The sequence below is a fragment of the Rhizophagus irregularis genome, chromosome 3 (genome assembly GCF_026210795.1).
Source record: "Rhizophagus irregularis chromosome 3, complete sequence".
Classification (NCBI taxonomy): Eukaryota; Fungi; Glomeromycota; class Glomeromycetes; order Glomerales; family Glomeraceae; genus Rhizophagus; species Rhizophagus irregularis.
In genome coordinates, this window is record NC_089431.1 from 5,048,914 (window position 1) to 5,063,964 (window position 15,051).

Here is a 15,051-nt window from a genome sequence, read left to right on the forward strand (position 1 = left end):
AAATAAATTGGGAAATAAACACAATTTAGAATTAATTATAACATTATCAATTTATTATGTCAACGGAAATAATAATATATTAACTATTTAGAAAATACAAACAAAATGCTTCAAATATTAGATTTTATTATAAAATACAATACGGCGGTTAAAAATTTTCTTTTTTATTTATCAATTAAATTCAAAAAAAAAATAGATACTTTATTTTTATTCAAATTATAAGAATTTTTAGAGTAAATTATGAAAATCAATCCTATACGACTTGAAATATTTCAATTTCTCCTATAACATCACAATCATCTGTGTTTCTGATCGGTTTTTCATAAGATTCTTTGTGACATTGAATTATTGATCCATTGGTAGCTCGAAGATCTCCATTACCAAATGATGGACCCTCGGTGAATCCGTTACAAATGGCATCCTTTTCATTTCTTACACGACTTAAAATAATATCACTATTCTTAAAAGAAAATATAAAGCTATCGTTGGTAATACCATAACTTCCATCAAATTTCCATTCAATCGGATTATATCCTCCAAGAATTTCGTCACTATCTCTCATTTTATAAATTGTTACGGTTCGGAATTGATTATTACAAGCGTTTTGGCACTTCTTAAATCTAAATAACGAACCAAAAAACCCAATGTCATTATGAGAATCACGATATAATAATTTGAATTCATATGACTTTTCTGTAGTTTCTAATTTATCGGTCCATTTTGAGATTAATACGGCTTGCTGATTTGTAATGATCTTAGAATCGATAATAATCTCTTTAACAATTTGAGATTCTGATTTTTTGATTGGTTCGTTATCATTATCCAAAAAATATTCTAACAAATCATTATATAATTCCTTTGGTAAGATTTTTTTATAAGGTTTTACTTTCTTCAAAAATTCTTTGGAAGTTAAATTACGGAATTTAATCAAAGGAATACATTTTTGTAAAGTATTCTTTAAAGTATTGAAATCAACTTTTGATAAGCTTGTAGGATCGGAAGGAAGTTCTGGATTTTGTGCAAGTCCCCATTTAATCACACGTTCCCAAACTTGAGTTTCGCTCATTTGATGATTATCGTTCTTAATAATCGTAACCAAAAGTATTTCTGGTACTGAAGTGAAACGTGGTGAATTTAATATCTTATTTGGTTCTTTTGAAATAAAATCAGTACAATATTTTTGAAGTTCTAAAAAAGAATCATTTTCAAAACTTGTTCGATATATCAAATCAAAATTCTGTTCCATCCAATGTTTTTTATTTTCAATCAAAAAGGATTCTAAATAAGGGATTAATTCCTGAAGTCCTAGTTCATTAGCAGCTATCAAGATTTTAATAATATCTGAGATATTACCGTACAGTTCCGAAATTAAGCAACCCCCGAAAATAAGCAACCCCCCAATAATAATAACCTCCGAAAATAAGCAACTCACGAATTTCTGTAATAAAAAATTAATAAATGTAATAAAAAATAATCAACATTGCTAAAATTAACTTAACAATTCAAAATAAAAGATAATTTTATTATGTATTATAAATGAAAATTATTATAAACTACAGTAGTATTATGGCTATTCATTATTAATTCACTATCACTATTCAATGATATCATCATCGGAACTTTCATTGTCAGTAATTTCATCATCAGTTCCATCCAAGGACGTTGAAATCCTACAAGTCTTGAAAGACTCAATAACTATTTCATCTGAGATTCTGTCCCAAGCACGTTTGACCCATCCACAAACATCAGATAATCTAGCACGGCGAAAGTTACCTGATGCAGTCATTCCGGAGCCACCTCCTGCCATCCAGATGTGCCATTCCTTACGAAGATTGTCTTTAAATGGTTTATTAATGGATACATCAAGTGGTTGACATATGCTAGTTAAACCACCTGGAATAACTGCTAGATCAATACCCCTGTCACGAAATTTGATTTTGACCGATTCTTCAAGATGTCCTCTAAAGGAATCGTATACCATCATTGTAGGAGCGTTACTGATACCCATTTTCCCCAGATTACTATTAACATAATCAACATAATCCTTCATTAGTTCAGAATCCATCCACCCATTTTGTTGAAACCAAACAATGACGCCAGAAGGAATCTGTTCGCCATGTGGTAGCCGTTTTCCCTTAAAGATACAAATTGGTGGAAATTTTGTACCATCTATAGTATAAAAAAATAGAGTAAGCAATGTTAAAAGTAAGTGATTATAAAATGATCTTACCCGCGGAAACTGTCAAAACAACCGTGAATCGGTTTTTTTCATTGCCAGTTCCGCGAATATGAATTGTTTTTTCGCCTCTGTTATCAATAGTAAAATTCCCTGTCATGTCAAACCAAACAGGGGTTTCGTCCATATTAAGGATATTGGACATCTCAAATAATTTTTCAGTTCTCAGCCGAGTGACAAACTCTTGAAAGTTTTTCAGCAGCTCATTCGTTTGTGATGGTAGCTTTTGTGAAACTTTAGTACGCCGCCGCCAAGATAAATTATGTCTTTTCATAAATGCAGAAATCCAACGGTTTGATGTTTTAAATTCATTTATTGAATTTCCATAAAGACTTATCATAGTAGGTTTTTTTAAAATGTCTAGCATTTTAACTCGTGCAATTGCATATGTGACACCTAATCCCTGCTTTCTTTGCTCAATAATCCAATCGTATAGTTCCTTTTCAGCTTCTGGGTAAAAGCTTTTTCGACCGGAACCTACCCGTTTGCTGTTTTGGTTTGTTTCGTTTACCCACTTTTCATTTAAATTAACCCAGCGACTAACCATACTCTTATCAAGTTCAAAAGACTTTGATGCTTTAATTATTCCATTTTCTTTAGCATAAGCAACAACTTGTCTCTTTTGCTCAATAGAATATGAGTTGCGATGTCGTTTGATAATTTTTTTATTAGCAACTCTTTTACTAACGACCATATTTTGTCTTCTCTTTTTTTGTAACGGCATATCGTGTGGAGAGTTTTAGGAAAAACAAGATTGCGCGTGACTAATTATTTATCGATCACAGTATTGTGTCACGTTATACCGATCATTTGATCATTTAAATTACAAAAAAACGAACAATTTCTTTCGTTTTCTTTGGATTTTTATTCAAAAAAAATATATAACCCGAAATTAAGCAACTCTATAATAAAAAAGTGTTGCTTAATTTCGGAACTGTACGGTATATTCCTCCAAAGAAAATCTACCTCCATAAATATACCTAAAATAGTAATAAAAAAAATTTATGTAAGAAAAAAAATATTTATAACGCATGATGAGAGGTATTCTCATTTTTTTTCTTACCTTAAGATTATTTGGAAAGTATCAGGTAAAATACTTGGTAGTTTAATATTTGTCAAAGTTCCATTATTTTTCTTTTTATTAGTTGATAAAATTCTTCGCAAATAAGAGGAACGATAATTTAAGATAACCATATGAGCACGAAATATTTTTACGTCAGGGTCATTACCAACTTCAATTGTAATATCATAATATTCTTCATCATTTAAAATTTCAAGTAAATTTTGTGTTAATTTCGATAAAAGATTGTTATCAATCATTATAAAATAAATGAGAGTGAATTCTCGAAAAAAAACATAATTATAAACCTTATTTATACGATTTGAAGATCATTTCAATGAATGCATATCAGATATAGTACATCATGTTCAGATCAACTAATTTTGGCATGTTCGGGTTTAACAACGTTCATGCTAATTGTTTAAGTACATGAATATTGCAGATTTACCCTCGCCACTAATTCAAAACGATCGAATCATCGAAATTGTTTTTTTTTTAATTGTTATTAGTAATATATCACAATAATCACATGTTATCCCAGTTCCTAGTTAAAATCCGGGAATTTTTTTCTTGATATTCTCATGGGTGGTGTTTATTTAAAAAGATTGGTAAAAAGTCTATCTTTATGGTACGGATACCGTGATATATTTCATGGAGTAATATCATGAATTTCACGGCACAGCCGTAAAAATCATTGATACCTACAGTTCCCCGTGAAATAACTGTTACTTATATCACAAGACACTTCAAATTTATAGAGGTATCATGTTTTTGATTTTTAAAAATATTTTATTTTTAATCGAGATTTTTTTTATATACAAGATAATGATGAGTTACCGGTAAATACAAATATTGATATATAAAAATATACTTAAATAAATAATGAAAAAAAAAAAATCTGAAAATAAATTTAAATACATCTTATAAAATTTGAAATACTTCAAAATCTTCATAAAACATTTCGCCATTTCTTCTAATCTCTCCATAAGAATTTTTCTTATAATGAATTTTTAAATCGCTCATAAAAGTTTGGTATAAAAGCAAGTCACTATTACCAAATGATGGTCCGTACTCATAAGAAGAACCGTTAAATATAGCTTTATCTTCATTCATTACACGACCTAATTTAAAATTTTCAATCCGACCATTATGAAAAGAAAATATAAAACTATCATTAGTTTCGCCATAACTACCATCAAATTTCCATTCAATTGGATTATATCCTCCAAGTATTTCATTACTATCCATCACTTTAATAAATGTTACAGTGCGATATTGATCTTTACAAATCTCGTGGCACTTTTTAAATCTATTAAGCAATCCACTAGACCCATCATGAGAATCACGATATAATAATTTGAATTCATGCGAAATTGTTGGATCGTCTGCTATTTCTAATTTACCAATCCATTTTGAAATACATTCAGCATGTTGATTTGTAATGATTTTAGAATCAATATTTTTTGATTTAGTCTTTTTGACAGTACGAGGTTCTGGTTTTTTAATCGGACCGCTATCAAACTCTACAACAGTACGCACACGAGGTTCTGATTTTTTGATCGGACCGCTATCAATCTCTACAACAGTACGTAGTTTAACAACATGAGGTTCTGATTTTTTGATCGGACCGCTATCAATCTCTACAACAGTACGTGGTTTAACAACACGAGGTTCTGATTTTTTAATTAGAGTCTTATCGTCATTATTATCCAAGAAATATTTTAATAAATCACTACGTAATTCTTTTGGTAAGATTTTCTTATAAGGTATTACTTTCTTAGAAAATTCTTTGGAAGTTAAATCATGGAATCTAATGAGAGGAATAAAATGTTGTAGGGTATTCTTTAAAACATTGAATTCTTCTTTTGAAAAGTCTGCCGGGTCAGAAGAAAGTTCTGGATTTTGAGCAAGTCCCCATTCAATCACGTGATCCCAAACTTGAATTTCGCTCATTTGAAGATTATCATTCTGAATAAGCGTAATTAAAAGCCTTTTTGGAATCGAAGAGAAATTTGGTGACCCAAATATTTTATTTGGTTCCTTGAAAATTAAATCAGTACAATACTTTTGAAGTTCTAAAAAAGAATCATTTTCAAAGCTTGTTTGATATACCAAATCAAAATTCTGCTCCAACCAATTTTTTTTATTTTCAATTAAAAAGGATTCCAAATAGGGAATTAATTCACGAAGATGTAATTCATTGGCTGCAACCAAGACTTTAATGATATCTGAAACATCATATTTTTTCAAAGAAATTCTTCCTCCGTAAATATACCTATAATAATCGTAAGGTTTGTAAAAAAATATATTTTTCACACGGAAATGAATTTTTTTTTAATTAATTAATTTTTCTTACTTTAAGATAATTTGAAAAATTTCAGGTAAGATATTTGGTAATTTAATATGTGCCAAAGCTCCATTATTTTTATCTTCGTTATTTGATGATAAGATTCTTCGCAAATAAGGAGAACGATAATTCAAAATAACCATATGAGCGCGAAAGGCTTTCACGTAGGATTTATTACCAACTTCAATCGTAATATCATAATATTCGTCATCATCTAACATTTCGAGTAGATTTTCTGATAATCTTGGTAATAACTTGTTATCGCCCATTATTAATTTATTTTTTTCTTTCAAAAAAAAAGAAAGAAAGAAAGTGGGTGGGAAATTTTTTAAAAAACCAATCCTAATTTGTTAATACAGTATTTATGGTTTGGATTGGTCATTCGAATTCTGAACAAACTGATTCTTTCTTTATTTGGCTTGAGGTCCCACAAAGTCAGCCATGCAAATCTTCCTAAAATTAATTGTCACATGACCATAAAAATCGGCATAATTACGAGAATTCAGGTGATTCAAACTACTAGGAGCTTTTTTTTGAGAAAGTTTATATGTGAATATGAAAATCACACTAAAACTTTTTTTTTCATGGTAAAGGATCATCTTACCATCCTTTATTAGGGTGTCACAGTCGTGACAACTGTACCACCGAATAATTTATTGGAGATTTTTATTGTTACACAACAATCGGATTTTTAAACAGTAAACTTCATAATGTTATGTTTGCTTTTTGTTCAAGATCATTATTCATCATTCATCTGTGTTGAGTGCTTGGTTAATCTCAAGAATACTTTTTTCTTGGTTGCTCTTGGTTTATTTACAGAAAGTTGGCTTGCTCTACGTGAGCTCTACGTGACTGAATCTTTCTTCGAGATTTTCTGCATTTTATTTATTATACTAATTAACATACTTAAAATGTTTTACATAATTATTAAAACGTGAATTTACTTTCAGAATTTTACAGCAAGTCTGTAGATAGGTTAAGAACAAAGTTACGTATAAAATTTAGTTTGGATAACCTCGTATATTTTGCAAATATTTTCTTTTTAAGAAGAAATGTCAACCCATTTTTAAAATCTTTAGGAAAACGATAATTACCTTACAATAGCTCTTAAGAGTAGTTTCTAACCAAAAGAAAGAATAATAATAAATATGGTGTTCGTGGGAATCTTTTAGGGACTTTATTTTTTTATTAATATCAATTTTAAGCTTTGTGTAACAATAAAATTTCAATTTTTATAGCTAGTTGGGATACTTCATTCAAATAACAATATTTTCCAAATTCATATAAAAGTTATATTACTTTTTCCAATTTTTCAGTAATTGAGCTAATTTCATTGCTTGAAACAGTTAATATAAGTATCTGACTTGACATGTTCGGATCTCTATCCCCTTCAACTTTCAATTCTAGAATTCCAGTTCGAAATTCAAGTCCAGGAGTCGTCCCTAAAGAAAAAAAAAATGTAAAGAAACATTGTTAAAAGTTTTACTAATATTCCTAATTCCTGTAATTTCCAACGCCTACCTCCGAAATACATTTCCAGACGTTCAGGAGGTACCTAAAGAAAAAAATAAATGAAAAGTTAGTCAAAGTTCTACTTACTAACTTTTCTTAAATCCTATTGTTACGAACTTTTCTTTTCAACATGTGTATTGTAGAATTTAAATGGACTTTTCCAAAAAAAAGTACTGTTATTTCATTAATATGTTTATTCACAGAATAGTGAATCATCATAATAGTCTTATAATTTAACAATTTCAAAAAAAAGTAATTGTGTTTAAGATTACAGGGATTTATTATAGTATAACGTTATTATTATCTTATATTTATTTTCATATATACCATATCCTGATTACTTTAAGTATTTGTTACAAAATTATTAACTATATACAGCAATTAATGGAAAAAATATAGTAATAAAGCGAAACGTTTCACTACCATGTGATTCGTAATTATCAGTGGCGTCAAACAATATTTGTCAATTGTCATGTTATTTGTCATGTGAACTTGTGAATTTTATGGGAAATGAATAATCTAATATTCAAATAATAATCTTTTTTTATTCTTTGCACTTCTGCGACATCTTTTAGCATCAGGTTTCCATTTTGAAACGAAATCGTAATATATCTTGAGCTAAAAAAAATTCATTTATCTATTGTTTTGCATGATTTAAATCGATATGGAATACTGTATTCCTACTCCCCTAGAATTTATGTTTTCAGAATTATTAAGTTCCTTAAGAACAATTGTTATTCTTCCATAATAGTAATATAATAGTCATACTTTTGCTTTCATCCGATTATTTATTGAACCATCAATCCAAGTAGCCATATAAATTTTGCTAAACCTCCTTCGGCAATAAATCCTACATCCTTAAATCTATCGTAGTAATTATTTATCATGCCTTTATAAAATCATCAATAACTTTATCATTTTTACTTTGTAACATTGGTAGCAAATCTGATCAATTTTATTTCTACGTTTGTATTCATTACATTTCTTAAATATTGGTTCAAAATGTAGTTTGTATCGGATGTATTAAATCCTAACGAGTATCATGGATTCTAATTATTTTAAATTATTTTTCTTTAATAAAAATTCTAATAAATAATCATTAAAAATTGCAACTAGTTTTTAATATGTTTTCCTAAATTTGATTTAAATAAATAAATAAATAATATGAAATATTTACCATTACTGTCATGAGTTTTAATATATCTTCTATTTTTAAAAGAGTTGAAAATTTTGAATTGTAAAAAACTTAAATCCTGTGATTTTTGACCAAACCGTTAAAAAAACATGATATTTTAAAAAAATCCAATTTTTCTTAAAAAAATTTTTGGCCAGACAATTTAACTGTTTACAATATTCATTAAATAATCCATCAAAGCAGAAAAATAAAAATTTTGTTATTATTTTTTTTCGATATCTTTATATTATTTTATTAATGTTAAGAAAAAAACTAACTTCTAATATATACTTTTTAAAAAAATTCGGTTTTTTTTTTTGAAAAAAAAAAAGTTGACTGATAAAATTCTTATTCGAAAAAAAGATATTTATAATTTTTTTTTTTAAAAAAAAAAGATTTATCATTTTGTTTCGAACGTACAACAGAATAATATAATTCCGGGGAATTCCATTCTCAAATCTATTCCTAACTCCCATTAGTCTTTTCTTTACGTCTTCCTTTAGTATGTAGGTTGGGAGTATGGGTTTATGTGTGGGTTTACAGTAACCTTCATAATGTTTGTAGATACAATTTTTTAATTTTGGTTACCATGAAGGCGCAGCAATAATTCTCGGAAAAATTATTTTCGATATGGTTAGTATAAATTCTTGTTGTACAAATAAGGTTTCGTTAGAAAAAAATTTTTTTTTTTCTTTTGAAAATTTTTTTCAAGCAATGATGAGAGGAATTTCATTAGAACAAGATTTAAGATTATTAATAAATAATCCAAAGTATAGTGATATAGAAATTTTATGTAAGGATGAAAAGAAGTTATATGGTTGCAGAGCAATTTTAGCAGCAAGATCTGAAGTATTTGATAAATTAATTTATAATGGGATGAAGGAAAGTTGTGAAAAACAAATTTCTTTACAAGAGATTAATAATAATATTTCTTTACCAGAGATTAATTCCATTGGAATGGAGATCGTATTAGAATATATTTATACAGGATCAATTAAAGAAGAATTTTTAACAAAAGATAATATAATTGAAGCTTTTTATGCTGCAAATTATTTTCAATTAACGGAACTTCAAGATTTTATTACGAAAACTTCTAAAAATGCAATAGAAAAAAATTTCAAAGATAATGATTCACCGGAATTATTATCTAAATTTGTGGAAAAAAATATTCTAACAGAAAATAGTAATCTTCAAAATTTATTGGTTGAAGCAGTAGCAACTATTCCACTAAATATCATTGAATTTGGTCGTTTATCTATTACAGGTCTTCAATATCTTTTATCCTGTACTAGTAAAGAAAGAATGCCTTTTGCAACACCAGAATATGAAGTTCTTCGATATAGTGTTATCCTCGTAGCAAAACAAGTTTCTAATGATGCATATAAAACTTTTATGGAACGGTTACCAACTTTAGAAAAGTTAGAACAGATAAAAAATCCTCGAATAGAAAATAAATTTATGACCCAAAAAGTCGCTAAAGAATTGGAGCCTTTAGTTAAATTTATTGATTTCATGCGAATTGAAGGGCAAATTTTGGTCGATATCATTGAACCATTAGAAATTATCTCTCCAGAAATAATTTTTGATGTTTATCGACAAAAGACTAGATTAAGCAAATCCGATTTAAATAATATACGTGGAATACCAATACCAACTTGTGTTTGGGATGAGTCAGAATGTGGAGCAAGTATTCTTATTGAGGAGAATGGAAAAATTGCATGTTTACAAGAGAAAACTGATTCATGGAGAAATGTTAGAGCTAAAATGATACTAGAAGATAATGGCATTTTTGAATGGGATGTCATTGTGGAGAAAGCTGGTTCGGATGCTTGGGTTGGAGTATGTGCATCAGAAAATTTAAATTATGGATTTTGGGCAGGAAGGCAACCAACTGGATGGGTATTAGGTATCAAGGGTATTTATAGAACTTCTGATAAAGGATCAAGTTATTGTCCACCATTCGGAGATGGCGCAATAATTACTGTTCATATGGATATGAATAAAAGAACTTGTGCCTTTACAGTTAATGGTACTAGGTATCAGGAAGTATCAGAATGGAATAATTTACCATCTAAGCTTTATCCAGTAGTATCACTTGGTCATTTTGCTAAACTTCGAATTCAGCCTCACCGAAAAAATGGTTAATTTACGTCGTCATTTTATATATACTTTTTGATTATTATTTGTTTTGTATTAAAATTAGCAAAGTAGTAATAAATTTTCTAAAATTTTATTTATTATGAATTTTAGAGCTTACTTACAATGTTTTGAAATGCGAATATTATGAATAATGTTGCTAAACAGTCAGAGCAATTAATTAATTAATTAATTCTCCAGCTGCTGATAATTACACCGCTAAAAGATTTGTTGATTATTATAAATTAAATATAAAAAAGGAAAAGTCCGAATGTTGTAATTAAATCTATAATAAATTTTTTGATAAATCTATATAAATAAAAAATTTGTCTGACATTTGGATTAGTCTCCATAACTTGAAATCCCATGCCATATAATTAAAATCCGTGACATGCCTCTGCCTGATCTATTTATGGTCAAGAATTATTCAATCCATATGAACTAATCCAATTTCAGTTAATGAAATTTTACCTGAATTTTTTTTTGATTATTAATTTTGATTTTTCACTTTTCGACCTGTGTTATTAGTTTTTTAATAAAGTTCATTTTCATTTTTGTAGGTCTAAGACACTGAAGGTATATGCCTCAAATTCAATTTAAAGAAAAAAAATGTTTTTTAATTTTTCATTTTTTTTTAAACTGAAATTTTTTTTTTATATTAAATAATCCTATTGTTTCAGTCTTTTAAGACTGGTTTTTTTTATATTATTTTTGAGTATTGCTAATCTTAACCGGGGGGATAATTCCTCCCCCCTTAAGAATTTAAAGAAAATAAACTTTTTTTATGAAATATACAAAATAAATATAATTGGATACTAATTGCATAAAAATTTGGCAATTCTTGGTTTTAAAAAATTTTTTATCATGAAAAATACAATTTAACTATAAAAATCAAAATTATGTACTTTTCTCAAAAACCATCTGAACAACTAACTTAATAAAACCTTTTCTTCTCATAAATTTACATATAATCCTATTCTTAGATTACTATGCAAGTCAATATTTTAATTAAAAATTGAAATAAAGGGAGAGGGAGGAAAATTCCCCCAGGTTAAGTTTAGTAATTCTCTTATTTTTTTTTGATTTTTTTTCAGTATTATTTTTTTTTTTTTGGGGCCAAAATATTGTTCTTTATTTTCAGAATTTTTTTCAGTACTTATTTTTTTTCGAATTCCCTTTTTTTTAGAAATTTCCCTTTTTTAAGCTGATTTCTTTCCCCAAAATTTTTTTTTATTTTTTTCTTTTTCCTTCAATTTTTTATTATTATTAAATAAAGAAATAAAATATTATATTAAATATATTTACAAAATTATTATTTTTTTAAAAAAATCAATATATAGGAAAATTGACCGACGTTAATAGAAAGATTATTAAGATTTTTCAATTAAATTAAATGCTGGATAAATAGTTTGAAGAAATTGTTAATTTAATAATAAATTATTATAACCAAATCCATATCCAAAATTCTCTAGTAAATAAATACCAGATTTTGAATAAAGATTTTAATTCAAATGATATAGTTAAATTAATAATTTATTGAGTAAAATGAGTATCAAAAAAATAATAAATGGAATAAACAGATTCTAATACATTTAATTGTTCAAATATTTTCCTAAGTTGGTTATAAGTTTAAGATTGATGTAATATAAAATAAATTATAAAATTTATAATTAATTAATAAAATATTTGTAATATTGTTTTTACTTCAAATCACCGGGGGTGACCAGAATTATCAAATTTTAACGGCACTATATTTTTTAATGCTGGTCGATTGTCATAATTTCAGTCACCGGTGATCTGATAGTTAGAAAAATTCTATAATATTAAGTTTTTTTGAAAATTTCATTCTACACTCAAACATACATTATTATAAATAAATATAATTTATATCATTAATACATATTATTTTATTATTTTTTGTTAACAATTATTATCATATTAAATATCTAATTATAAACAAAAAACTACTATAACCATCTTTAATTTACTTAGTATTACATTATAATACTTTCTATTTAAACAAACTCATTGATCCCAGTGTGAAGCAACAGGTGACTGCTAGTAATTAAAAAAAAATAATAATACAATTCATTCTGCTTTAGAATTTTTCTTTTTTAAGAAAGAAAAAAAAATATGACATCAGCAGTATCTGTATTATATCAAGTCAAATCCAAAGGATTAGATGGTGGATTTATCAATGGTTTGGCAAACTCCAAAAACTTTCATTTTATAAATACACAATTTGACATTTTTTAATACAATGTATAGTTATTTATTAGTATTATTCATTTCAAGTTATTGCCTCACATTAAACAGTTTAGAAACGCCCTGTCAGAGACTAAGGCAACTTGTTATATCTATATAGTTAGCCTGAATAACGGAGCAGAATTCCTGATTGCTGATCATCCAGACCTGGATTAATCGCAGAAAATTATGGAAAGCCGTCCTTGACAAAAGGTTGATGTCCAAACATCATGAAATATAATATTTAGACATCATGATGGTATATCTAGACATCATGTTTGATATATGTCGGATGATGTTTGTACATCATTCAACATGATGTGAAAGACATCAACTGACATGATGTCTAGACATCATGCTGATCAAATTACCAAATATAGTATATTTATGAGTTACACAAAATAAAATTTACTATATTTGGTAACATGATGTCTAAGACATCATGTCGGTTGATGCTTGAGCATTAGGGATGGCAACGGTCGGTCATGGTCGGTCATCAGTCGGTCATAACCGGTCAAGAACCTTTGACCGACCGACCGACCGTTTGACCGACCGGTCTGACCGACCGGTTAACTGACCGTTTGACTGACTGGTTAACCGATCCTGAAAACGTTTGCGAAACGTAATTTAATTGAAATACTTAATAAAAAACGTTTTCGCAATGTTTTCTATTAAAATAATTAAAAAAACGTTTGCGAAACATTTTTTTTATTAAATTACATTTCGCAAACGTTTTCAGGATCGGTTAACCAGTCGGTCAAACGGTCGGTTAACCGGTCGGTCAGACCGGTCGGTCAAATGGTCGGTCAGAGGTCTTTGACCGACCGATATCGGTCACGGTCATGACCGGTCATAACCGGTTAATGACCGTGACCGTTGCCATCCCTATTGAGCATCATGTTGAATGATGTACAAACATCATCCGACATATATCAAACATGATGTCTAGACATTATCCAACATGATGTCTGGATATCAACCTTTTGTCAAGGACGGCTTTCTATAGAAAATCCCCTGGAATTCCATGATGATTTACACCTGGGCCAGGTACGGATCACATTGTGGCCAATTATTTTTTGGCTAACTACACCATTTGAGGATTTTTTATAACACTAATGAAAAAAGTTTCCTTAAATTTTTTTTTCAGCTTTTTTTTTAAACCGATTTACTTTTATTTTTTTTTCCTAATTGCACCTTTTTTTATTATATCAAAAATCGATAATTTGCTAGTTACTCTTGCTTATTTTTTCTATTTAGCTTATTAGAAAATTAATATATTATTTGTTTTCCAAAACGTAATACTACTGTCTTAGTACTAGTTGCTAGTATAAAGAAAATGTTTATGTAAGTACATATATATTTTTTTATGTCATGATAATACAGCGTAAATAATAACTAGAGCAGTGAGCTTAATAAATAATTATTCATTTTCTTCATTTTTTTTTCTTTAGATTCGATCAGGGATCTACATATGATACAGAAGTAACTCAGAATTTTTACCTTCTTTTTTTTAGCAATAATTGATTACTAATCAGTTTGTCTTTCAATTAATACTTTAAATTTTATTTTTTCAGAACATTAAATCTAGTCGTTAAAGCTTACTGTCATATTTTACAGTATCTTCGAGCGTAACTACTTTTGACATTATTAAATTATTATATTTTTGTATGTCATTAAATACCAAAATTGTTTTAAAAATAAAATTTCATGTTATTAAGAAAAATGATGTTGAAATAGAAGGAAATTTTAATAATTTATTGTTTTGTCATAATAATTATTATTTTTTTTTATTTACAAGCAGATTGTAATTATTAATTACTTTAATAATGAATTATATTATAACTGAATTCCATTTGTTAATACGAATTTCCTTCATATAATAATGGTAAAATATTTCTTTTAGTTTTATATAGAATTTAAAACAAACTAAACTAATTGGATAATACATTTTTTAATCTAACAATTTTAACACGATTCTAATTATCATAATTGACTGTACTATATTTTTTAAAATTTCAATAAAGTGCCTATATACTGTAGTATAAATATACTAACAAATAATATTTTGGTGATGGATAAATGGATTGATCGACAAAGCTTTTTTTTGTGAAACAAGTATTTTGTTTGGGATTTATAAAAAGGAAATTTCTTAATAATCCGTGATTTTTGTGATCATCAGCTGACTTGAACATTTTATTGTTTGACCTAAATAAAAATAAAATTTTGTCAATCACTGCTGTGCAACTGTAATACGTTTTAAAAAGCACCTTTTTTTTTTTAAAAAAAAAAATCTTTTTTACTCTGTCTAGACATAAAATTGAAGTCACATTTATTAATCCAAT

The 15,051-nt window shown here is 27.5% G+C and overlaps 5 protein-coding genes across 5 annotated transcripts; 1 reads left to right on the forward strand and 4 right to left on the reverse strand.

Annotated features, from left to right (window-relative positions):
* Positions 1–253: 253 nt before the first annotated feature.
* On the reverse strand, positions 254–1,246 carry OCT59_021228 (uncharacterized protein; the record flags this gene model as incomplete). The annotated part of the gene is made up of 1 exon (XM_066149723.1): positions 254–1,246. The coding sequence occupies one exon, from the start codon at positions 1,244–1,246 to the stop codon at positions 254–256; it is 993 nt and encodes a 330-aa protein (XP_065990602.1).
* Positions 1,247–3,158: 1,912 nt separating this feature from the next.
* Positions 3,159–3,556, reverse strand: OCT59_021229 (uncharacterized protein; the record flags this gene model as incomplete). Its single annotated transcript, XM_025313059.2, has 2 exons — positions 3,159–3,216; positions 3,300–3,556. The coding sequence occupies 2 exons, from the start codon at positions 3,554–3,556 to the stop codon at positions 3,159–3,161; spliced, it is 315 nt and encodes a 104-aa protein (XP_025188346.2).
* A 661-nt stretch (positions 3,557–4,217) lies between these two features.
* Positions 4,218–5,912, reverse strand: OCT59_021230 (uncharacterized protein; the record flags this gene model as incomplete). Its single annotated transcript, XM_025313058.2, has 2 exons — positions 4,218–5,571; positions 5,653–5,912. The coding sequence occupies 2 exons, from the start codon at positions 5,910–5,912 to the stop codon at positions 4,218–4,220; spliced, it is 1,614 nt and encodes a 537-aa protein (XP_025188345.1).
* A 1,021-nt stretch (positions 5,913–6,933) lies between these two features.
* Positions 6,934–7,287, reverse strand: OCT59_021231 (uncharacterized protein; the record flags this gene model as incomplete). Its single annotated transcript, XM_066149725.1, has 3 exons — positions 6,934–7,085; positions 7,165–7,198; positions 7,273–7,287. 3 exons carry the CDS (start codon positions 7,285–7,287, stop codon positions 6,934–6,936), a joined length of 201 nt encoding a protein of 66 aa, XP_065990603.1.
* Positions 7,288–9,046: 1,759 nt separating this feature from the next.
* OCT59_021232 (uncharacterized protein) lies at positions 9,047–10,474 on the forward strand (the record flags this gene model as incomplete). Its single annotated transcript, XM_025331413.2, has 1 exon — positions 9,047–10,474. One exon carries the CDS (start codon positions 9,047–9,049, stop codon positions 10,472–10,474), a length of 1,428 nt encoding a protein of 475 aa, XP_025188344.1.
* Positions 10,475–15,051: the final 4,577 nt, after the last annotated feature.